Below are 25,195 nucleotides of genomic sequence, written 5' to 3'. Positions count from 1 at the left end.
AATAGAGATCACCGGGTCAATTCTCCGAGGGCAGCCCTCGGGATTAGGGTCTGCTAATAAACCAGTTGGAAATGGATCTGGAAATGATCCCCTTTGGATGGATGGAAACTCTGCACATGGTGGTATCTTACAGCGCAAATAATGTCTAAATGTTTATTTTTACAGGGCACCATTATACATTTGGACTGAAAGAAGGCTCTAGCAATCAATCACACAAATTACTACGTTAGTAACATAAGAAAGCTACACAGCTTCCACAGCTCAACAACTACGACAAAGCACAACTACAGTAAAATCAAGCATAGTTGCATTGTGTGGCTTTCGTGGAAGCCAACCTCAAAATAAAACTGTAAGGGCAGTCCAAAAACGATAAATCTCCAAAGGCATATTCATTTTTATCGTCAGAATACACGTGGTAAAAGAAAAGGTATAGTTACCCAAAAGAAGATAACATAAATACAAATGTTTTGGGCAGTAAAATTTCCAGCATTAACATAAATACAAGTTATTTGGTTCACGACATTCAAGCATCAAGTAGTTTCAAACTAAATCTCTTTGGCTATTTTGATATAATGATGGCTTAGCATGTACTCTTTCAAGGGATAATAATTGCATCCCTGATCTGGGTCTTCATGATCTGGCAGTCTAGGATGAGAAGGTTGAAGGATCTCACTAAAGGTCTGTATTAAATTGCCCTAAATTATAACCAACGTCTGGTAACAGCATATTTTTCCATTATGTAGAACGAACTAAGCACTTGTCTCCGGGGGTTCATATCCCCAAGGATTTTTGCTAACCCAATTCCACTGGTCACGACACATCTCCTCTACTCCATATTTAGCTCTGCATTACCCCACCATGAAATTCATTTTTATGCTTGTAAAGTAAATTGGGAAATTCAATCCAAGCCACATATGAAGTAACAACAAAATAAGATGAATACATACTTCCAATTTAATTCACGCTCCGCCTTCTCTGTGGATGCATAGACTGTTTCAACATCTCCAGGCCTGCGATCAGCTATTCTCAAAGGAATTTTCTGGTAACCATAAACAGTTTTAGAATAGATTAGCTCCACAGGCAATTTAGTATATGAAAGATAACTGTGCCTAATAACTGCTTTCTACTCACCTTCCCTGAGGCCTTTTCAAATGCAGCCACCATTTCAAGGACAGATGTACCTCGTCCGGTCCCAAGATTATAGACTTCACAACCTACACCACACCAAGAATAGTTACTTTCAAAACTCTGATAAACAAACAGTTACAGCCATTATCAAAAAGTTAGGGAAAAAACATAGAACTTGCTTAATCTAGATATTAAACATAGCTAAAAGAAAAGTCAGACGGTAACTGAATACTGAGAATCATTTCCTAACGCAGAATTTGTTTCTTCTTTTCATATTATCGATTTGTTCTAATGTTGTCTCTACATAAACACTGAAAACATGTAAATCAAATATAAGGTAAAGCCATGCCTCGCCAATGAAACCTTTTTGGTTAAATATAATTCCACATGAACATTAGGTAAATGCAGCTCATAGAGAACGAGCATTAGGGACACATTACAATAAAAATCAAGTAACACTCAAACATCATCAACAAAGTCCGCTGCTTCACTCTAAAAGGAGAACAAGTAAACATCATAATTTTAGCCTCAAATGCAAAGAATAAAACAGAAGAAATTAAGCCAGTAGGGGAACCTAAGAAGGAGTTTCATAATCATTGACCGTGTTACTAAGCCCTTCCACTGTCAGACCCTCTTGATGATTTTTCTGGTCATGACAATATCTTCCCCCTATGCGGGCTATTGCCAAGAGAACGATAGAGATATGTATCAGACTTACTGCCAGGATAAAAACAGGGTATAGAGTTATGTATCAGACTTATTGCCAGGAGAACAACAGGGTATGTATCAAATTTTGCAGAAGAACTGGCACTGTGCAAGACCCAGTATCCCCTCCTAGGCTTGCTCCCACAACTGCGTCGTTTAAAGTAGAAGTTGCCAAGTGTGACCTAAATTACTTTTAGGAGACATCTCCTAACGCAATAAGGTTGATCCAGCTCCATCTGGACCTTCTCTCATTTCTCAAACAACGTGAAATAGTTAGCAACAACAGTATAGTAGAAAATGGAAAAGAGAACTAAACAAAATTGTTCCTCTTTCAGTGAATGAAGCAAAGCTACGCATCTCAGGATGTGTTGCAGTTAATTATGTACTATTATCCATTTTGTATCACTGATTGTAAGGGCCTGCCAATATGGATTAAAATAGTTCACCAAGGTTCAGCATCCCCAAGTAAGAGAGATGCCTGATCGAAAAGAAAGATAGATGCAGAAGATGAAAATTATAGCATCCAAGCCCGGAGTGTATTGTCTTTGGATGACCACTGGGACCAAAGATAGCATTGTATGGGCTCTAGGCGTAGGTTAGAGAGACTATCCCCAGCAGCTAAACTATAATGATACAAACACGGCAGGAGGTCATTTTAGGTCCACCATGAGAATTCCAAGGTCTTTCAAACATTTGATTTCCAATAATGTTAAGTTTTCAGATAAGAGTAAATAGATTAGCACTCAAAACTGAAACCCTAAACTACCAGGGGCTGAAACTGAAATTACTCTCAAAACAGTAGGCTCTGAACACTATTCTGCATACACAAAAATCTAGAAATATCGACACCAAGTACTGATCTGAACTCTCAATCGCATCACTGTTTTATTAACTGAAAATAGGAACTACAATGTAACAGCTCGAATCTCACATAGTCCATGTTTCACAGACTCATCCTGCCCTTCTTTTATAGACTGAAAATGGCTAGGGTATACTAGAATGAGTACCATCCTAGGATAGGAAGACAAAACCTAACCCAACTCGTGCTCTAGAAAAGTGCACCCAGGTATATATAATAAGATGGCTACCTAAAAATCAGCACGTAACTAAAACTGGAACACCTCTAGTTCATGCACTTCTTTAGAAAATTAGAAGCTCAACAACAAACTCGATAACCAGAAGCAAGATTATCGAGCTTGTCTTACCTGGACAAGCACCTTTGGAACTATTTTCTCTTTTTCCAATGTCTATTTGTCTCCCCAAAGAAACAAACTTTAAAACCTCTGAGGAAGGAAGTTCTTATAGAGATGACATCATTCTAGATTTAATGGATATCTTTGGATATAAGTAGGGGTATGAAGATCAGAAATATTAGGTTTAAAGTGTTTACCTTGTATTTCATAATGCAAGAAATGAGAAATGAGATGTAGACTATCATTAGACACACAACTAAACCCTCATGGAAGTCATTATTTGCCTATTGGTATGATATATTTCCATTTGGGCCTTCATTGGAAATCAACTATTTCACTAATAGCAACAGAAATTGCATGTGTTGAAAAATGAAAAAAGATACAGTACTTGCTGCATACTCAAACCCATCCCATGAAAACAAATAAAACACAGATAAAATACAATTCTTGGGAGCATAACGTCAAAATCATTCACCAAAGATTTAACTTTTTATTATCAAAACCAACATCCACTATCAATCAAACTCTGAATATGCATTTAAGCATTCAATCTCTTTTAAATGTTTTTCCATTTTAATATGAAAAAATGTGCACATTCAACAGTACTCCACTAAGGCAAAATGACAAGTAGTGATATTCTTAAAGAAATGTAAAGATAGCAGAGTATAGTATATACCTAGATCTTTGGTCTTGAAAAGCTTGTCTAGGGCAGCAGTATGACCATCTGACAAGTCCATGACATGTATATAGTCTCTAACCTGTAATATCAAGTTCAAAAGAATATTCAACAAACATGAAAAATCAGCTCCAGCTTCACATAAATGAAAAGTGAACTACCTAATCATACAAGTTCCTTCTCCACACAAATTTGTAACAACCAGAGATGATTTTAAAATTAAACAAAGAACACAAACAGAACGAAAAAGCATTCAGCTCAAATGAAGATTTAAATTGATGACACTGCACCAGCTGCATTCCATTTGTATTTATGTATGTTGTCTCTCATCCAGCATCTCAACTCTCCTCTCTTCGTCTCTTGCACTTTATATTCATTTTACTAAGTGTCCTTTGGGACTTTGCTCCTACTCGAAGGGATGACTCTGAGTTTATTCTTTTTGTCAGCAATGCACATACTACTTTAAATGTTTAGAACTCAGTTTTAACTGTTCAGTGGGGCATAGACGCCTTGTCTCATGTATGCCTACAGAGATGGAATCTTGTGTACTATGGCTTTCCCATTAGCTACTTTTGACTACTAGTGTATATTAATGTGATGATTTTGTTGTCTTTCCAAAACAGGATTTCTACATAATCCTCTTACAAAACTATGACGTTATCTTCCATTCAACACCAGAGAGGCTGCACGAAATTATTAACAAGTTAGTCATTGGACTTTATCAAGTGTGACTGGGGCATAATCATAGTAGAGACCTAAGTAAATGGGAATTAGAAATAAGGGCATTTTTCAAGACTTAAGCTCATAAAGCTACATTGCCTACAGAGATGTAGTCTTGTGTACTGTGCCTTTCCCATTAGCTACTCTTTACTAGTAGTGTATATTAATGTAATGCTTTTATTGTCTTTCCAAAACACGATTTCCACATAATCCTCTTACCGAACTGTGACAAAATGGCATTTATCAATACTTAAGCTCATAAAGCTACATTCTCAATATCAATCTGGTTACACCTAATTAATTTAGTTTATAAAAAACTAAATGTAAGTCTAACATTTGTACATCTACTTTTTCGAGGAATAATCACAATATCAAGATAGCCTGACTAAAAAATGTTTGATTGGATTTGAAGTTCGAACGCCCTTAGGATCACATGAAATTTCATTCTAACAAACAGTAAAATTAACGGATCACACTGGTAAAATACTAGGCACTCCCATAAAACTTTAAAAGCACATGAAATTGATTATTGCATTCCAACAAATAATAAACGTTAATGAATCACGATGATAGAAGTCCTGTGGAGGGCTGAAAGGCATTACACCCACGATATTGCAGTGGTTGGTCAATTTCTTAAGTCATCTAAACTGATGTGAAAATCAAGCAAAGGCAGCTGTTCAAAAGCAGTTTTGAATTAAAGTAGTGGTTATAAAACATGTAATATAAAATGCTGCTGTCCACACTGCAGCCTCCAGACTGTATGTTTGTGATAACTTAGGCATATAAAAGAAGAGTATCAGAAGCAATTCAAAAAAAACATGGTGTCCATTAAAACCCTATCAATAGTTGAGATTGTTTTATATGTCGTCTGTTTAGATCACAGTCGCACTACTGGCAACTTGCATCTTTTTGTCAAGATTTTAATTGGTATATCCTAGTAACGAGGATTCTAAATATTAAAATGTTTGCATTTTGGAGTCCCTAGTTGTTCATGCTGATCAAAAGTCTGCTACCCTTGGTCAGATATTCTTGTCCATGGTATATTATTAACTTCAGGACTAGATGCTTTGAATATTGATTCTAGCTGTCATTTTCAACTGAATATGAAGTCCAAGGATGAAATCTATGTTGAGGCTATTACTCAGATCATCAGTTTTACCTATACCCTGTTTAACAGGATATTGGCATTGATCACATCCTTACTCCATTCCTTTCCCTTACCTTTGCTATGTTGCTTCCAATAGATAAGTGTTAAAATCCACTGCAAGGCCTTTGGAGCAAGCCCTCCCATTAGAAATCAGTGTCATTCATTCCATCAATAGTTTCTCCCACCCAATCCCAAAGGTACCCTGTTAATTTCAGCAAACAATGGTATGTTCTATGCTTAAGAGCAATTTTACTTCAATTTTCTTATTAGCCCAATATCAATATCCAGTTTAGCAATCACATCAACATGATAGTAAAATGCAGATAGAACATAAACAATAACAGTAGAAGACTAGCCAAGACAAGAGGACACAAGATATGGCACCAAACAGGGACAAACCCCAATGTGGGGAAACCCTTGATCAGTTCTTATAAGTCTTCAAAAGTTCAGCGGAGAGAGAGAGTACAATATACAAGATTCACTTGCCCAATCACAGTGAAATCTGATCATTCGAACAGCAGTAACAGAAAGCCCTAACCAGAAAGTCAACGCTGTTCAACAGGGCAGATTTTGACCTCCAAAACAGCTCGGTCAAACTTAGTCAACTCGGCCTCCAACAGAAAATCAAATCAGCCCAAAAACAGTCCAAAAATACTTAATCAAACTTGGTCAACGCAAGTCAATGTTGCAGTCAAACCCTTCTGCACTCAATGCTGGTCAAACAGTACAATCTGCCTCAATTTCTGTGCCCATAAATGCGGTCTGCCCAAACAGAAATTTCCCTCACAAAAATGCAGTCAAACAGGTCAATGTTGTTGATCAAAACGCTGGTCAAACTTCCCTGAAATTTGGTCAACGCAGAAAACTTTATTCTTCTTCGCACATGTGGAGAGAGGCTGTCCTGAAATCCGTACCCAATCATGTGAGGAGAGAGAGATGTGCGAGAAGTGAGAAAGAAAGAAAGAAAGAAAATTCTTTTAACGTCCACGAGGCTAAAGATAGCCTATGGGACAGATTGCTTCTTCATCTACTTGATGTATTCGGCCATTTTTTTGTGAAGCCTCACAATAAATGCTCTCAGCTTCTCGACAAACCCCTCGCTAAATAAATTATCCCAAGAGCTAGTTGCTAGCATATCTGCATAACTTTCCCTGTTGTCTTCAAAGGCCTCACATTCTAAAATGAAATGCTTTTTTGTTTCCACTTTTCCGGAAGAACAAAAAAAGCATACTCTTTCCTCCCAAAATTCTTTTGGCCTTTTCCAGTGCCCTGTTTCACAACAGAGTTGATGAGAATTAGTCCTTAATTGAGCAATAAGAATTTTGGCTCTCCAAGAGATATTGGCCTCTATGTATGCTTTTAATTGATGACTATGAGTGGGATTAAACACTTCAATATAGTACTTTTTCTTTCTTCCTAACTCCTTATCCCAAGTACACTTGTGGAACTTATCCATAACAAAAGCTTTTATCTCTTTGTTGTTTATGGGACACGTGTTCAAGCAAATACCCCATTTACTAAACCATTTGTTATTTTGCTGCATCCAAGTATTTTTTTTGTTGCACAATATGTCATTAAAGACAACCTTAGGCCATCTACCCTCTTCCATTTGCTCATTTTTTTAAATACCTTATGACTCGCACCATAGCAATTGCTTCAATAGGAGCAGCCCCTGTTTCACTTAACAAGATAGCATAAGGAACTGCACTTTTAATCTTGAATTTGTTTGTAATCAAATGCTTCTGAATTTTCTCAATTTGTTTCCACTACATGTCGGATGTACTGTTGGCAACTATAGAGAATCACCGAAATCACTAGAAGCCCAGAAAAGGTTCGAGTGGTTTTCCAATCCCATAATTCTGCCTCTCTACACCTATTTTGAAAAGCATAAAATGCTTTCCAACCCCCCAAAGTTCTTTTCTTTCTACAACCATCCCAGCTTAGATTTTTGTTGAAGTCAATTCCGAGGTATTTGTAATCCCAATTTCTTCCAAAATGCTGCCTTCAAAGTAGAACTTATGCTGGTTATGTTTTCATTTTTTAGAGCAACCCACTACTTTCGTTTTGCTGATATTGACTTGCATCCCCACACTTCTACAAAAATGCTCAAGGGATAGTAAGTTCTCTTGCAAACCAAGAGTCGATTTAGAAATCTGAATAAGGCTATCTACATACAAAAGAAGCCTTATAATAAACTTGCCCACATAGATACCATCACCCCTTGCGAATTTAACCACTCCTCAAGCTTGTTGATATATAAACCGAAAAGGGTAGGCGACAATCGGCAACCTTGCTTGACCCCGATATCTCTTCTAAAACTTTCAGAAATGTCTGCTAAAGTTCTAATTTTGGCTTTCAACTCTTCATACAACCTATACACAGCTGCTCTCAAATGTTTAAGAACCCAAGTTCCTCCATTCTGTGCCAAAGCTTATCCCGAGGAACCGTGTCAAACGCTTTTCTGAAATCAACAAAGCAACAAAAGATTTATTCATTTTTCTCCCAAACTTTTTCAATGATGTGCCTTAAAGTTATACAATGATCAACTGTGGAATATTTAGGTCTAAAACCTGCTTGCCCTTTAGCGCGCTTATCTCTTTCTTCTGCCCACTTGCTATTTTTATTTTATAGCATGCTCCCAAATAGCTTTGCAAACAAAGGGTTCATCATTATGGTCCTATAAATGGAGCGATTATTGACGTCACCGCTCTTGAAAAGAGGTATTGCCAGACTAGTTGTCCAATCTGTGGGGAGTCCCTGTTGTAAGATGTTGTTGAAAATTTTTGTAATGTGAGGTGCAAGAATCTTTGAGCCCCACTTTAGATACTCTGCTTGGAGTTCAGCTAAGTCTTTTGCTTTTCCAACACCCAACTTCTTGATACCCATCTCTACCTCTTGCACCGTGAAGAGTTCAGTATCAATTTTGACTAAGGGGGGAGGGTCAACCTTGGGATCAATTTCATAGAGTTGTCTTGCCTAGTCAAACCATTTAGAAGCTGTAACACTATTTCCAGTTTGTATCTTTCTCAGTTGAAGCTCCTTCCAAAATAATTTGGGATTATTTTCCCCAAGGAAGATTAGTTCTTCCCTCCTTGAAACCATGAAATCGGCCTTTTTCTTGCTTAATAACTGCTTGTAAGCTTTGAGCTTTATGTTATCCTTGTTTGAATCTTTCCACATTCTCCTTGCCTTTTTGCATTCCTCGTCAAACCAAGCATTAACCAGAACGCAATTTGTTTTAGACTTCTTAACTTTTTCTCTTTTGCACTCTGCAAGTTCACATTCAATTAAATGTGTTAATTCATGACTATGAAGGTCGTGAATTGTGATTTTCTCCTTCTTGAAAAGCCTCTCTAGCGTCATTTTGAAGGTATTACAATTTTTTGGAGTCAAAAGAATTCTACCCTTTGGGAGATTTTGTTGGACATGCTAGATTTTTTACTCTAATAGTTTCTTTCTAGTCCAAGAGAAACTTAAATAAATTGGCTTGTGATCTGATTTTAAGTCCCAAAGTTGATCTCCAATCAAAACTTCCTCCATTTTCTCACACAAACCATGCGAACAAATTACATAATCTACTACACTTGCTCCATTGTAATCATTGCAAGTGAAATCACCAGACTTTGCCCATCTAGTCAAGCCATTACAAATGACTAAATCAAAGGCCCCACATAGAGTAAGCAATTGTTCACCAAAGATATTGCAGCCCTTGTCCTCTGAAATTCTTTCCCACTGATGATTACTCTCTTCTGTAAGCCAAATAGGGTCGCAGTCTTCTTTATAGCAAAGAATGCTAGCTTGCTCACTTACAGTCCTAGCATTGAAATCGCCCACTATAAGGACTTCACTTAGCTGAGAATATGTTGCAATATCTGCTTTTAACGCTGCAAAGGGATCTTTGTGGTCAAGCCCTCTATCTTTGTAGATTTTTTAAACTTGTGGCGCAAAACAACATGTTGCAATTCTGATGTGGTTTCCATTTTTTGATATTTTAAACCAAATGAATTGTTTATTTGAGTCTTCTTTTTCTAACTGAATGAGACGACCTTCTTTCTCCCTCACTAAAACCATGATACCCCCTGTGCCCTTTGCCATTCCCTGCTGCCTTGTTCCACACTGCCATCTTCCAGTATCCTTCAAACAGAGGTGTCTTGCACCCTTCATGCTCATGTGTTTCTATGAGGCAAATTATGTCTCTATGTTCTGCAATAGGCCCTAACCTAGGTCCTCGTCTCCATGGGTAACCTCTACAGTTCCAACAAACTAATCTTAAGGAAACCTGGGTATGACTTGATTATTATTTATTTTGACACACAAGACTCACATTGGAGTCTTTGTCCTTCCTTTCCCATACTGACCTTGCTTCCTGATTTCCTATTGAAGATTTTGTTGCCTCTTCTTTATTACCATCTTGTTGCTCTGTTTTGGAAGGAGGTCCAAATCGTGCTATCACAGCTTTACCTTTATAAATCCATGCTCTCTTGCCTTCATCTCTTGCTGCCCTAACCTTTAACATTTCCTCCCTCCTTTCCTCCTGTTGTCTTACAGTTAAATCTTCTTCTAGAAAAAAGCGAGAACCCCTCAAGAGATGCTTCTTGCTTAGAATGATATATTTATCATGCAAGCTAGGCATGATGACTTTTATGGCCCTGGATCCCTCACCATTAAACTTACCCACCCTCCATGCTTAGTATATTTTCCTTGCCATAGGAACTTGTCTTTCAAGAAGTCTCTTGCAAGGTGAGTACATTCATTTTTCCCATAGTCTTTCACCCCTTGAATAATTATGTTTGATGCTCTATTTGTCTTTCCTTGCCTTCTCTATCTTACATGTTGTCAACCCGAATGTTTGTTGCTCCTTCCTTGTTAGCAGAATTGCTAATAACTTGAGCCCAAGTTTTGGAAACTTTGGTGGAATCTCCTTTCCTTTCTTCTCTTGCTTTCTCTTCATGGTTGTCTATTTGGGCAATTGTTGTCCCTTTATCCTGGGATGTTTTCGCATTCACCACCTCTGTACTTTTCACTACAAATTTCTTTATGTTTTGGACATCTGCATTCATGCGTTGTCATTATGTCTTCCCTATCATGAGAGCTCCCTGTAGCAATGCCACTTGTTCTTTCAAAACTTTATTTCTTTTTGCTAAATCCTTGTTCTCAATTGTTATTATATGAATCTTATGATCTCTTTCCTGCTCTTTGGCTTCTAAAACCTCCAACCTTTGTTTTGCATTCAACAATTCTTTCACATAAAGATCAGATGACCAAGTGAGAGCTGTGGATGTGGGACTATAGAAGGTAGAATCATCAATGACTTTTCCCCTAGACTTCTTGTTGCCACATGCTTGTAGAGGGGACTTGTTTGAGTGCTTATTGCGAAGGGCCCAAGTACTTTCCCTTTGAGACCATTTTTCCTTGTCTGCTCCCATTTTAGACGGGTTAGTCTTCGTTTTAAAATGCCTTGATATTGTTTGGCATTGACCCAAGCCCACTTCCCATCTTTGGTGGATGAGGAAAACATCAAAATGCATTAAAGATATCCAATTCATCCTCTAATAACTATAGCGAAATTCTCAAGAAGAGATAATGATCCAAATCCAAATGATGATCAAATGAAATGATCATCACATCAATAATAAATATATGTCCTCCTCTAAGGGGTTCGATTTTCATTTGCCTAATTAGGCCTAATGATGCCCCAACTAATAAAATAATGTGCAAAATAACATTACTATCCACATGATCTAAACCCAGAGGGATGGAAACTACTCCAAAAGGCAAGACATTTCCCAGTTGAGCTAACACAGAGCCTCAGAGAGCTCCACGTAGGCCCACGCAGTTACTGCGCAAGGGCAGCGTAGTTGTAGTCGAGGACAATTGATTCACCTGCCGAAAGAACCGAGATTTGCTGGGTAGAGTGAGGTAATTTCACAATTCTTCTCTGTCAGTTGTATTTCTCTGTAATTGGATCATCGGGAGGGCATCCAGAGTTGTATTCAGAAACTACTGCTTAATAATATAAAACCCTCAGAGTTGTTGCATCGGTTTTCCCACATTGGGTTTTTCTGAGAATATTGTGTTGTATTTTCTTTCTTACTCAGTCTCTTTTTTCCGCATAATATTTAATTAAGTGAAGGCTGCAGTGTCTGTATTACGATATTTGTCGTAGGAAACTGCAAGTAATTTGTTTAAAGGAATTTAACAAATAGGAGTAATATCATCAGTTGTTGCAATAGGGGTTCCAGTTTTGGAATTTTCACATGGTATTAGAGCTACAGGTGAAGCAAGAAGAGCAGAGTTGGTAGATCTAGCGCTGAGCAAAAAAAGGAAATCGAAAAGTTGTAGGAGGCAGCAATTCGAAACCCCAGAGGGTTTGCGCAGTTCTGGCCAGAGGGCTGAAATTACGAGGCAGTCTCTCTCCGAGTGAGTCGATGGGGCTTACAGATTGAATTTTCGTTGGGGCAAAGGGAGCAACGCTGAAGCCTCGGCATGAGGTGAGTTGGTGGGACACAGATTTTTTCTATAGGTAGTTTGTTGGGTAGAAAATCGTCAGAGAAAGAGGAGAAGCATAGCTAAGGGAATTTCTTCCTCAAAGAATTCCTAGTCAAGGAATTTGAATTCTCTATAGCTGAGCAGCAGCAAGAGGCAATAGTTTTACTAGCTCCAGCAAGGGAGTGCGTAGGCTAGCCCAACAGCAACGCAGAAGAGAGAGGAAATTTTCGACATTTTTGGCAGAAATGGCAACCAATGGCTTGAGGGATCAGGACAGGTTTGACGAAGCGTCCAACTATGTCATCTGGAAGGCTAGAATGTCATTCCTTCTAGATGAGCATGCCCTCAACACATACGTCGATAGTGTGGTGGCTGAACCAACAGATCCAGATCCGTTAAAGAAGTACAAGGTAGAGATGGTGAAGGCCAAGAGGATGATCCTTGATGCAATCAACGATCACGTGGTGTGTCACGTTGCTAGCAGAGGGACTGCTAAGGAGATGTGGGATGCCTTGGCCACGTTATATCAAGGATCAGAACGTTGAAAGAAACCCGTGATCATACACTTCAGGATTCAGAGTTGGTTAGACTAGCCCTCAATTTTGTCTCAGATGAGTGGCAAGTCTTTGTCAAGAGTATCCTGGGCAAAGCAGCATTGTCAAATTGGGATGAGATATGGGCAGCTCTAAAACAAGAGGAGCTGAGGAGAGACTTAGTCAAGGTCAAACTTGACGGAAGCAGCAGTAGCAATGGGTTGAAGCCCAAGGAGGAGGAGGATGATGCAGCGCTTGCACCGAAGGGACAACAGGAGCAGCGGAGACGTAAGAAGGACGTATCGAAGATCAAGTGTTTCAAGTGTGGTGAGATGGGTCACTACACTACTCAGTGTCCTCCCAAGAAGAAGGACAAGGATGAGAAACACGATCTGAAGGTTGCGCCCGCGAAGATCGAAAAGGAGGAGTTCCCCATGATAACCGAGATACCTCCAGGAAGAAGGTGGGCTGATTTGGAGTTGTAGTCGAAAGAGCTACAGATGGGCAAGATCCTTGAGGAATCCACCTCTCGATCAATACCTTGCTATGAGAGCCCAGATTAGTAGTAACAGGATGGACTAGTGTCAGATGGTGCTGAGGTGTGTCGGAGAGAGAGTTGCAGTGGCTAGGAGCGCCAGAGTTTGAGCAGCGCAGAGCAGAGTTGGCAGCAGTGCAGATGGCACAGAGCAGAGGTCAACAGCAGCGCAGTATATTCAGAGGATCGGTGCAGAGACTAGCAACAGTCAGGCTTCAGCATTCATGTGGTATCATACTGAACACAGTTAGTTCAGTAATTTTGGATTTTTTTCCGTCGTTGATGGAGTAGCAGCAACAGTTTGCAGTGCAGTGGCAGTGCTAGCAGCAACAGAGATGCAACACTTGAAAGGGAGTTGTAGTACGGATGCAGTGTTGACAGTGGCAGTTTCAGCAGCTGTACAGTTACAACAGCAGAGTAGTAGCTGGTGGATAGCATGTCTGACATCAGCAGCGTAGAGGACGATGCTTTAGAGTCAGAGCAGCGTGCAACATATATTGCTAGAGCACATTCCTCACTAAGAGGGAGTGTTGATTTAGGGTAGCATCGGATGTGCTCTAAGCCTCAAATTTTGCAAGGAGGCTTGGGCACATGTATTCCAAAGAACCCAGAAAGCGTTTTGGGAAATTCCACCCAGAAATGATTTTATTAAAATAATTAGTAATTTTTAATGGGACCCTAAGTCTAAACTTAGGAAATTAAAAATATTAATGGGTATTAATCTAATTGTGGGTGTAACTTCCACAAGAAGACGAGGATCAACCTAAAATGATCTTAGCCATTGACTAGCTCTTAATCTGGATCATTGAATGTCAATGAGAAGATTATTTAAGGGAGCTTGAGGGTCATCTGGAAAAAAAACTGAGAGATCAAGAGTTTGAATTTCTGAAGTGAGAAGCTCTCAGGAGGAAATTATGATCGAGTAGATTTCTTGCAGTTGAGGGGCAGGGATAGTTGGGTTGGAGTATCTTCTCCAGAGCCCAGGATATGCAGCAAAGAGAGGCAGAGAGACACCAAAGGGGTTGACGTTGAGCCAGAAGGGCCACACAATGCTTGACACTGAGCCAGAAGGGCCCACACAATGAGAGGCAGAGAGACACCAGAGGGTTTGACGCTGAGCCAGAAGGGCCCATGCAATGCTTGACATTGAACCAGAAGGGCTCATGCAGAGGCAGCTCAGTCACCCACGCAGAAGTCCGAGTTTTGCAAAGGAGCTGACATTTCTGAGCCCGAAGGGCTGGAAACTACTCCAGAAGGCAAGACATTTCCCACTTGAGCTGATGCGGAGCCTCAAAAAGGCTCACGCAATTACTGCGCAGGGGCAACGTAGTTGTAGCCGAGGACAGTTGATTCAGCTACCGAAACAGTCGGGATTTGCCAGGTAGAGTGAGGTAATCTCACAATTCTTCTCTGCCAGTTGTATTTCTCTGTAACTGGATTGCCGAGAGGGCATCCAGAGTTGTATTCAGAAACTATAGCTTAATAATATAAAACCTTCAGAATTGTTGCACCGATTTTCCCGCATTAGGTTTTTCCAGGGACTTTTGCCCAAAAATAACGATGTCTATTGTGTTGTATTTTCTTTCTTGCTCAATGTCTTGTTTCTGCATAATATTTAATTAAGTGAAGGCTGTAGTGTATGTACTACGATAGTTGTAGGAAACTGCAAGTAATTTGTTTAAAGGAATTTAACAAATAGGAGGAATATCATCAGTTGCTACAGTAAGGATTCCAATTTTGGAATTTTCACAATGGATTCCTTAATGATGTAAAGGGTCGATATAAGGGGCCCTAGGAACCAGGGTGATGGCCATAATGATAGGGGTAGAGGTCATGTTTGGTTTTTTCCCACATGCTAAATTTGTATGTCCTGACTATCTTTTGCATTTTGTGGTACATTTCCTGTTGAAAATGGCCAAATTATGGTTTTTCCTTTCTTTTTAGCTACATCAACCTTCAAGGCATTGTTCCAAGCCCAACCCAAAGTGTGGACAAAGGGAGGGAGAAGCTAACTCCTTGTGGACCCAATAGACAAATGTGGAACTGGATGGGAAATATGGTGAAAGGGGTTAAAGGTCATGTTTGGTTTTTGCCCACATGCTAAATTTGTATGTCCCGACCATCTTTTGCATTTTGTGGTACATTTCCTGTTGAAAGTGGCCAAATTATGGTTTTTCCTTTCTTTTTAGCTACATCAACCTCCGAGGCATCATTCCAAGCCCAACCCAAAGTGTGGACAAAGGGAGGGAGAAGCTAACTCCTTGTGGACCCAATACACAAATGTGGCACTAGATGGGAAATATGGTGAAAGGGGTTAGAGGTCATGTTTGGTTTTTGCCCGCATGCTAAATTTGTATGTCCCAACTATCTCTTGCATTTTTTGGTACATTTCCTGTTGAAAGTGGCCAAATTATGGTTTTTCCTTTCTTTTTAGCTACATCAACCTCCAAGGCATTATTCCAAGCCCAACCCAAAGTGTGGACAAAGGGAGGGAAAAGCTAACTCCTTGTGGACCCAGTAGACAAATGTGGAACTGGATGGGAAATATGGTGAAAGGGGTTATAATGAGCAAAAGGGAGTGATATATATAGTGTCAAGAAGCGGGACCACGCAACCAAAATCAGGGTTTCCCATGTATTGCCACCCCTAAAGCTAGTAGCCAATAAAGGAGATTCCACAGGACTAGGATACAAGGTTAACCATGAAATTGGACAGAGGAGACAAGAGTACAAACCAAGCCCACACTTTACGCCGAATCCCCCTACTAATTCATGCCCAAAAGTTTCCATGATAAGTAAACAAAAATACCCAAGTACACAATGAAAATCCATACCTTTGGAGTTGGAAGGCCCGCCTTCAAAGATACAATCATAATAGATGGGCGGGTAGCATATGGTTGGCTCAGGTGGTGGAGATAATGGCACACATCGAGCTATCTAGTGGCTATAAGGGGTTGTTGGTTGCCAGTTGAGGACCATCTAGGAGAAAAAATTTCTCCTATAGATATCACCCACAAGTGATGGGTAACAGGACCTAGACATATGTTGAGGAGGAGCATTGGAGCTTTGTGACCAAATTGGCATACATGAGAGTAGCATTGGGCACATGAGAGGGCATGTAGCACATAGTTAGAAGAGGAGCACCTTGCATGAGGACACTTGGATAGCAGACCACAATGGAAAAGAAAGCATTAGATTAACACCTTATTGTAGAGCACGCCATCTTGGAGGAGGAACATTGACCCCAAGATCATAACTTAGAGGATATTTCACTTTAGGGGTTAGATAAACCCTTGTTTGACACATATGCCTCCTTGTATTGTATAGAACTCCATGTGGGTTATCATGCTAGTTACTTGTGTAGACACATGTCCTTATTTATGTTAGCCTCCTTCACCTATTTGTATATATAAGGGGGGAGAAAGTTCTTGTATCCATTATCATTCTACTCTTCTTTGTACTTGTGTTTGAGACATTAGGTTTCATGAAGAAACCTTATGAGCTAGGGTTCATGAGGAAACCCAAAGACAACATAAGGGGAAAGAGAGATGTCTTGGATGTTCTTGGAGAGATTGCTCTCATGTGATGCTCAAGTTTTCTCTTGTGATAACTAGGGTTTGTGCTATACATGTAAAACCTAGAGAAGAACATAATATTGAAGATGATGATGGTTGTTATGACTCTAGTCACTGCAGAAGGGTTTCCATGCTAGTAAAGGACATGAAGAGTGGAGCCAACACCTCACATGGTTTTGGAGCCTTGTTCTTTTGGGAGGTGAGGCTAGAGCAAGATCATGAAGTTCTTGTATTTTTGAAGTTCCATGGAGGTCTTGGTGCTTGTGATGATGCAATAGTGGAAGACCTAGGGTTTGAGACTCAAACCCTAGGATAGACATGTAGATTTGGAGGCAAGCAATCGAGTTGTCTTGCCATGTACTTGTGTTATGTAAATGGTTAGGGAGAGCCTATGTGATAGCTTCATGTTGAAGTCAAGGACTTGCCAGTGTCAATGGTTACTTGTTGGAGATCTGTGGTGGTGACTTGGATTTTCATTGCTTTCCCCACCTAAGACTTTTGGAAAATTTAAAGATTATACCAGCTGTCATAAAGCTGTGGTACGTACATGTACTTCATATATATATATATATGAAGTTTCCAGCTGTCCAATACTTGTGTAATTGCAGATTTGATTTCCAGTTCTCATTGGCTGAAATCATTAAGTGATTTAAGAGACATCTTGAAAATAATGGGGTAGATTTACTACTGTAAATTCTGCTGTGACAAAGTGGATTTCAGATCTGGTTTATGCTTTAAAAAGTGCACTGAAAGGGCCAAAACTTATTGGCATATGCTTGGTATCTTTTCTCTAGAGTTGCCTAGTGTGTTGGATTGAAGTGTTATGAAATATTCTCTACTGTTCGCTGCCGTAAATCAATATTTCAGACCAGCCACAAGGCTGAAGTTCGGGAGTAGATCCATGAAACCTTGTGTGATGTGACATTTCTGTTTTGCATTAGAAGTCAAAAAATGAAGAAATTTCTACATGCTCCACACTGAAAAAGAAAGCACTCCTCAAAACATATATGTTACTATAAAACATGGTATAAGAGACTTTACATCTTCTATTGATAGCCTGATCAAAGATAAATAGAAATTCTTAGGATATCAGCATCTTCTTCAATGAGCAAATAAACACATTCAACTTCATGCAGCTTCCTCATCTAATTACGTCCAAGTCGAGTACATGGTTTTATGTTCTTTCTTCTGAGTGAATGCTTCATATAGAAGACTGTCAAACTCAGTCAAGAACTAAATTTCCAGGGCTCTATACTTACTGGGGTTTGAACCTTGGTCATCATCATGGTGATGCCCCATCGATTCTCAACCACTAGACCACAGTCTGATGGGCATGCTTTCAAGTTTTTTATCCCCTACAATTTTCTTTTCTATAAACTGGTTGTTTTTTAAACAATTTTACTTACCAAATAAATCTGGATTCCTAAGTCATATATAATAGTAACAAACTTAAGACCTAAAAGTGCAATATGAACTAATATATGTCAATCAGATCTAGAAAGAGTTGAATCTAGACTACCTGCATAAACTACAGTTTACTTTCCAGCATCTAAAAAGGTTTGAGAAAATAGAAGAATCCAGAAGTATTTATTGAGCAGATTAAATTCGGAGGGACTGAAAAATCAGATAGAATCATACCCCAGTGCCATCTTTTGTTTGATAGTCATTCCCAAATACAGTAAGTTCAGGTCTCCTCTCAACTGCGACTTGTTGAACAAATGGCATGAGATTGTTTGGAATTCCCCGAGGATCTTCACCAATAAATCCACTAGGATGAGCTCCAACAGGATTGAAATACCTTAGCAAAATTATTTTCCAGTCAGGATCTGCCCGGTGGACATCACGGCATATTTCTTCAATAAAAAGCTGCAAAACAACATGATAGTCAAATCATAAATGAGGTAGAACCATGGGTTTGACATTATGACACAAAATCGAGTATTCATGATCACTGTCTGAAATGACATATCACATGTAAGACAAGTAGTTATTAGCACAACCAATCTAAAATTACCCCACCTTAGTACGTCCATATGGGTTCATTGCACATATAGGAAAGTCCTCTGTGCATGGGACCTCCTTTGGCTGACCATAAACTGTAGCAGATGATGAGAATACTAGCTGCACAAGTTACACAGGTCAATAATTTTAATGTCAAAAATGGATTATTATATAAAATCAATGTCTTAAATACTCCAATAGAAATCAACTTGCAGACTTGTGAAAGTGCAGAAAAGAAAAAGATAAGCAAGCTTAAATCTTCCCTTTAAGTTTGAGGGCATTTAAGAAACGCATATTAGTTTTGTCTTATCATAAAAGGGGAATTTTCAGAAAACAAATGAGCAAAGTTATCTAATGCATGCCGGAAAAGCAAATGTAGAATAAATAAGGAAATTTTGAAAATTTCAACTTTTCCTTTTTTTGAAGTTTCAAGGTTTTAACTTCTGAGCCCATGAATGAGCTAATAAACAATGCACCTGATCTAGATGCTGATCAAATTGCAAAAAGGAGTTTTTTCTGTTGTGGGGAATGGGGGGCAGTAAGTAATATTTCAAATCTCGGTTCATTATTTTTCTTTTCTTTTTTTGGAAATGTTGTTTATTGTAACTAATAATTGTCCTTCAACTAAGCTGCCACACTAGTAAGGGTGTTTCTATGACATCAAAATCACCCAGTAGTTGCACCTAGCCTCCTCGGCACCCACTCAGCCAGTTTGAACTTAAGCTTCAACGTTAATATTAACCCGAGCCTCCGCATTAATACAAGTTCAATCACCTCACATCTTGTTGAGAGACCACACACCCATCGGCTACATTTTGGCTCATTATGAGTATTCTCCTTTGCTTCTCTTTTCATTTGTTCTTCACATTTCAGAAGTTATTCATTCTTAAAACTTAAAATATTGAATCATTTTCCTTAGAATTTAAAATTTGAAAATTTAAAATTTTAATGTCAAAAATTTCAAACTTGTTACCACACAATCTAGCAAGGTCCAAGGAAGGGAAACCTAAGGGACAACTACTAGACTAAGTTACAACAATGGGACAACGAACCACTATCACCTCAGCCAAGGTCCCTTGCTCTTTACGGACTTTCACCGATGGGAGGAGTCCCAGTAGGAAGGAAATCACTTAAAATGGATATATAAATAACTACGCATGAAGTGATTTCAAAAAGCCCAATCCAGGAGAGACACAATAAAGGCTCAATGCTTCAAAGAAGTTAACACACTCTCCAAGAAAGACCTTGGAGTGAGAAGATCTAGACCTAGGGTTTGAAATATGCAATGGTAATATGTGTCCCTAAGGTCAAGATTCTTAAAAGATGAGGTAGGATCTCTCAAAGGAGCGCTATATGATGATTTGAGTCTTTGACACTTCCAAAAGATTCCTCGATATCTTTGAAAGACCTAAGAAAGGCTTGTGCTATACCTAGGGTTTTATGAATAAGTGTGAGAAGAAATATTTCTAAGGTACTCACTAGGTCAAGGCAAGGGAGGAGAAAGGGTCTCTTATAATTTATTCTACTAAATACAATGTTCATACAACCCTAAAGAAAGCCACCTATCCAAGGAAATACAAGCTAGGTTCCCCTTCTAGGGCACAAGAATTTATGGATGAATAATTGAGAGAAATCAACCAAAATTAGAGATCCTCAAGACAGGACCTCAATGAAGAGTTATGTCCGAACAAAATTCAAAAATTCTTCCTCCAAAAGATTTCACTCAATGCCCTAGCTAGTAAGGAAAGAGGGCCCTGTTGACCACTATAGTTGCACTTGAAGACTCCATGCCCAAGGATATTTTAGAGCATTCTTGCACTTACAGATGTTCCAAATTTCATCAAAGTTTCTAAGCCTCCTCTCTCTTTTTCTTCATTGTACTCAAATTTCGTAGCCCTGCGAGGATATTGTAAACATGACACTAGCATGATGAATAAAGCCATGTAACAGACCTAGGATGTTGAAACTCTATCAGCAAGCAAGTACACCTTGGAATGTTTTTTTTTACTTTGTTAATTATTCCCACTCTTTGGTAGCAAATAACTTTCTAGGTTTTTTCACTCACTACATACCCCAAAGTCGGGGTGACGGCTTGAAGATCATGCCTCAAGTCCATCTTAGTGTCTAGAGTCAATATACATTACCATGCTAGGTCATCTCTGAAATTTCGTGGAATGTGACTAGGCTTAAGTAGGATTTTTTAATAATTAAAAAACTCCCGCAAAACGGGATTTTTTAACTAATTTCTATGTAATGATGTAAATAAGTGGTCTTGGGAAATGTCTGGAGCGTGTGACTACTCGAAATTCATCCTCGAAACCCCAGCATTATCCTAAGACCCGCTTTGAAGGTCAAATGACCAAAAATGACTTATAGTCCCTCAAAAGTCAATTTTCCTAATGTTAGTGGCAAAAATGAGGAAAAAATAAATTTAAAAAATGGAAAAAATTATTAATTTTTCCAAGGTCAAAATAAGTCAAAATTTGGCATTGCAATTAAGTGGAGAATCAATAGTGATATGGCAACCATGTGGGGCCCACCACATGAAATACAACTCAAGTAAAAGTTCCAAATGCCAAATAAGCAAGTCAAATGGTTCAACGTCAAATTCATGAGACATCATGTATGGCAAAAAATTTCAACTTTTAATTACTTCAAAGGTGAAGAACCTAAAGTATAAAGTAAAGTGAGTTGGAAATGGACGCATGATCTGAAATGATCATATGTTAAAACTGAAGTAGAATTGATTATGCCATTTATGAATTGAATGTTAACTGAAAGTGCGGAAACCAAGAGAATTGCTTGAGAAGAAACACTTTACGAAAGCTGATAAAACATAAGTAAGATGCAAAACAGTAACGAAAACAGCAAATACACAGCAATACCAGACAGCAAGATTGATTACGGAGTTCGTCTCTGATGGACTACGTCTCCAAGTCCGCTTTCAAGATGGGCGACCACTTTATTAGGATTGAAACCGAGGAGGTCAGTTACACAGAGAATTGACCAAACTAAATGTGCACGCAGGCACTTCTAATCACTATTATAAGGAAGCTCTCTGAACCATTTTTTCAACGCCTATCACGGTTCCCAATTCTGACTCCCGGTGCTCCCGTTACACTGAAAACAAAACAACCTCTATCCCTCCAGAACCTGCACATGAAACTCAAAACAACTCTAATGCACTTCAATGAACAAATTGCCTTTTTAAAAGCCTGCAAGTACACTCAAACCTACTCAGGCTGAATTTGGGATGAACGAGCTACAATCTGGGGTTGTTTGGGTCTCGTTCTAGTCATGAAATGACACCTAGGATAGGGTTGTTTGGTCATCACATTAGTTGTTACACCAAAACTGCAATAAAACCCAAATAAAACCATATATTAAAACAGAAACCACAGGCGGCTTGCTGACCGGGCAGAGGAGGTTGACCACCGGCATGTGACTGTCGCAGTCTAACCGCAGGCTACCACCTTCGCGTTGATCCCCGACGGTCTCCATTGGCAGCGCTCTGACGGTTATCAACTCCGCTCACATGCCGCAGTCTACTCTGTTGCTAACCCTGACGGCTTATCTGAATGTTCACATTACCACAGTTTCCAATGCGGTTACCAAGCTCGACGGCTTATTCCGCTACGGTTAACTATGTTGCCTGTTCACATTACCATTGTCAAGGTTGACTCCTCGCGCAGTTTCCAAGCCGACGGTTAATATAACCCGACAGTTTGATACCCATCCAGTCACATGAACCCGTTGCGGTTAGAGACTCTGCGTAGTTAGATCTAGCAGCTTAGGACTGATATATGTTATTTGCAATGTTTTTGTAATGTAGTTTGAATAGGCCGAGAGGGTAATGAACATAGGTTTAGGGTTTATGTTGGTATTGCAATATGGTCCGCTAGTTTAGGACTTAGGGTAATGTATGGTGTAGACTTAGGATTAGGTTAGGGTTTAGGTTTTGGTTAGAATTAGGGTTTAGACTTTAGGTTTTGACAATTTAATGTATGGATTTAGGTTTGATGGATTAGATGTAGTTTTAGGGTTTTAATACATAGTTTGTTCATCAAAACCCGTTTACAACCATTTGTCACAAAGTGACATTCACCCACATACATATCGTCGACACAAGCTACATTTGCGATGACAAACCTTTGTTGACACCCAAATCCTGCGAAGGCGGAAGACAACCACATGTCAAAACCCAAATCCTGCGAGGCAGACGACAAACACATGTCGATGACCAAATCCTGGCGGAACTGACGACAACCACATGTCGACAACCAGGTACAAAACCATATCACCATGAAAACCATTGACATCACCTGAACAACCTGAACCATAAACAACACTGTCGAAACTGAACGACACCAGACTGAATTGCTGACGACGACACTGAACTTGTGTAACTGATCTGACGAGATCCTCCTGGATCAATCCTCTCCACTTGAAATCTTTTGGACCACAAAAGTTTGACTAAACAGATAGTAAATGAGGGTAGAGCTCCCTCACTTTCCACCTTGTCCTGATGATGTACCAATACATTCAATCAATCACCTGCAAGTGATGACCCTGATGATGCTGACCATGGCACATTTTGAATCGGTGACCTGTTCCCTCCATCTGCAATATGTACAACTTGCGACGATGGTTAAACAACCTATTATGAACATGGCAATTGATTTCTTTCCACGAAATACCATGAGTTAGTGATTCATAATCATCTTTGAAAACAGTCTCTACAGGATATTGTTCAATACCATTGACATGTATTAACAATCTATTTTGCGGAATGACAGAGACAATCAAAGATATTCTTGACATCAAACCAGCTACTTGATTTAACATACTTTCCTGCTTCCTGATTACTAAGTGAACTTGTTGCCATAAACCCATCAAACTGTAAGGTGAAAACTGTTGCAACTTAGTTTGATTTTGAAAGTATTGAATTAGTTGTTGATTTGTTTGAATCACTTTTTCCTTATTCATTAAATGATGTTTCCATTGATTAGCACTTTCCCCTGATGCATAAGTTTCCCTTAGATACTTTGACACTGCTTTAGAAAAGGCTTTGATATGAAAACAAATGGGCTTCCTCTCCACTTGAAAAGAGGCTTCCAAATTGTTTGAAACATGAAATGGTGACACAATACAAGAGGAATGTAACACTGACTTTCCCCAATACTAACCTGCATCCCTGTAATTGTTAATTTCCAAACTTGAACTGAATTGATTCATTCTGACATTAGGAAGAGGAATTTTAGGCACAAAATGTAATTCATGTTGTATTCCCTGCTTGTGAGTAAGATGTTTGGTTTCATTAAATAGAACTGGAAAAGTTTTTGCCTCTTTGATCAAACTATCTTTAAGCTGAGACTCATAACTTAAACAAACATCATGTTGATTCTTATGTTGTTCCTTTACACACATGATTACAAATCTTTTATTTGAACTTATTAATAATTTCATCTGATTAGGAACAACTAAATTCAAGTGATTTTTGTTTTGATGTGCCCTGACAATAAATTCAACTCCATCTTTCTTAAGGTGATATTTATGCTCTCTCCTGTAAAATACTGCATCACGGTCATAAAGATAAGGACTTCCTAAGACAACTCCACATATGTCTACTGGAACCACATCTAATTCCACTTCATCAATGTAATTGGCTGTAATGGCAAATCTTAATTGACACTATTTTATGACTTTTATCTGAGTTGATTTATTTAGCCATCCTAATGGGTAAGGCCTTGGATGATTCCGTGTTTCCAAACCCAAACTTTAACTAAATATTTAGATATTAGATTGGCATGTGATCCACTATCAAACATTGTATCTATCTTTGTGTGCTTAGAAGTTATCCTTATGTTAAACAATTCAACTCTTTTATCCTCCTTTGAAGGATTTATGTTTGATGAAGATGCAATAGTATTCGAACTTGAACCAGTTTCAAAAGTTTTACCTATCGTAACCATAGTAGTTATCCTCTTTTCATCACCTGAATCTGAACCTAGATCTTGCTGGACTGCTGCAATTGCCTTCTTTTCATCCTTCTCCTTAAGGAACTTTTTTGGCTTAAGTTCTAGATGAAGTTTCCAACACTTAGATTCATCATGACCAATTCTCTGGCAATGAGGACAAGTAGGTCTTTCCTTCTGAGGTATCGCTGATTTCTTTCTCTTCGAATTGTTCTTCCCCTTACTGTCATTGGAATCTTTGATTTCCAACTCTTTGGATGATTGCGGTGAAAACTTGAATGGTCTGCCACCTGATTCTATATGTATGGCCTGAACACACACTTCATCAAAATCATCAGGATTAAACATCAATAATGTGTGCTGCAAATATGAATGTAAATTGCCGATGTATTTCACAAAGTTTCATGCGTATCCAATGAAATACCAAGCGACAATGCTTTCTTTCTGAACTCCTAAGAAACTCCTGAACACTCTACCCTTTACCTTGCCTCAAATGTTGTCAATCAATAACAGCTTGTT

At 38.9% G+C, this 25,195-nt stretch overlaps 1 protein-coding gene across 1 annotated transcript in view; it reads right to left on the bottom strand.

Annotated features, from left to right (window-relative positions):
- Positions 1–370: 370 nt before the first annotated feature.
- The window catches only part of LOC149234353 (UDP-glucose 4-epimerase GEPI48-like), a 54,323-nt gene continuing 29,498 nt past the window's right edge, over positions 371–25,195 (bottom strand). Inside the window, exons 4-9 of the mRNA XM_089371801.1 lie at positions 18,720–18,821; positions 18,339–18,566; positions 3,703–3,784; positions 1,132–1,214; positions 948–1,039; positions 371–843 (exon numbers count right to left, since the gene is read on the bottom strand). Coding sequence (XP_089227927.1) covers positions 750–843; positions 948–1,039; positions 1,132–1,214; positions 3,703–3,784; positions 18,339–18,566; positions 18,720–18,821 — 681 coding nt within the window. The 3' untranslated portion in view covers positions 371–749. The remainder of the gene's footprint in view (positions 844–947; positions 1,040–1,131; positions 1,215–3,702; positions 3,785–18,338; positions 18,567–18,719; positions 18,822–25,195) is intronic.

The sequence above is a fragment of the Pinus tabuliformis genome, chromosome 8 (assembly GCF_031772625.1).
Source record: "Pinus tabuliformis cultivar Carrire ecotype Pingquan chromosome 8, CPIR1, whole genome shotgun sequence".
NCBI classification, from domain to species: domain Eukaryota; kingdom Viridiplantae; phylum Streptophyta; class Pinopsida; order Pinales; family Pinaceae; genus Pinus; species Pinus tabuliformis.
This window is presented reverse-complemented; position numbering and strand designations above follow the sequence as displayed.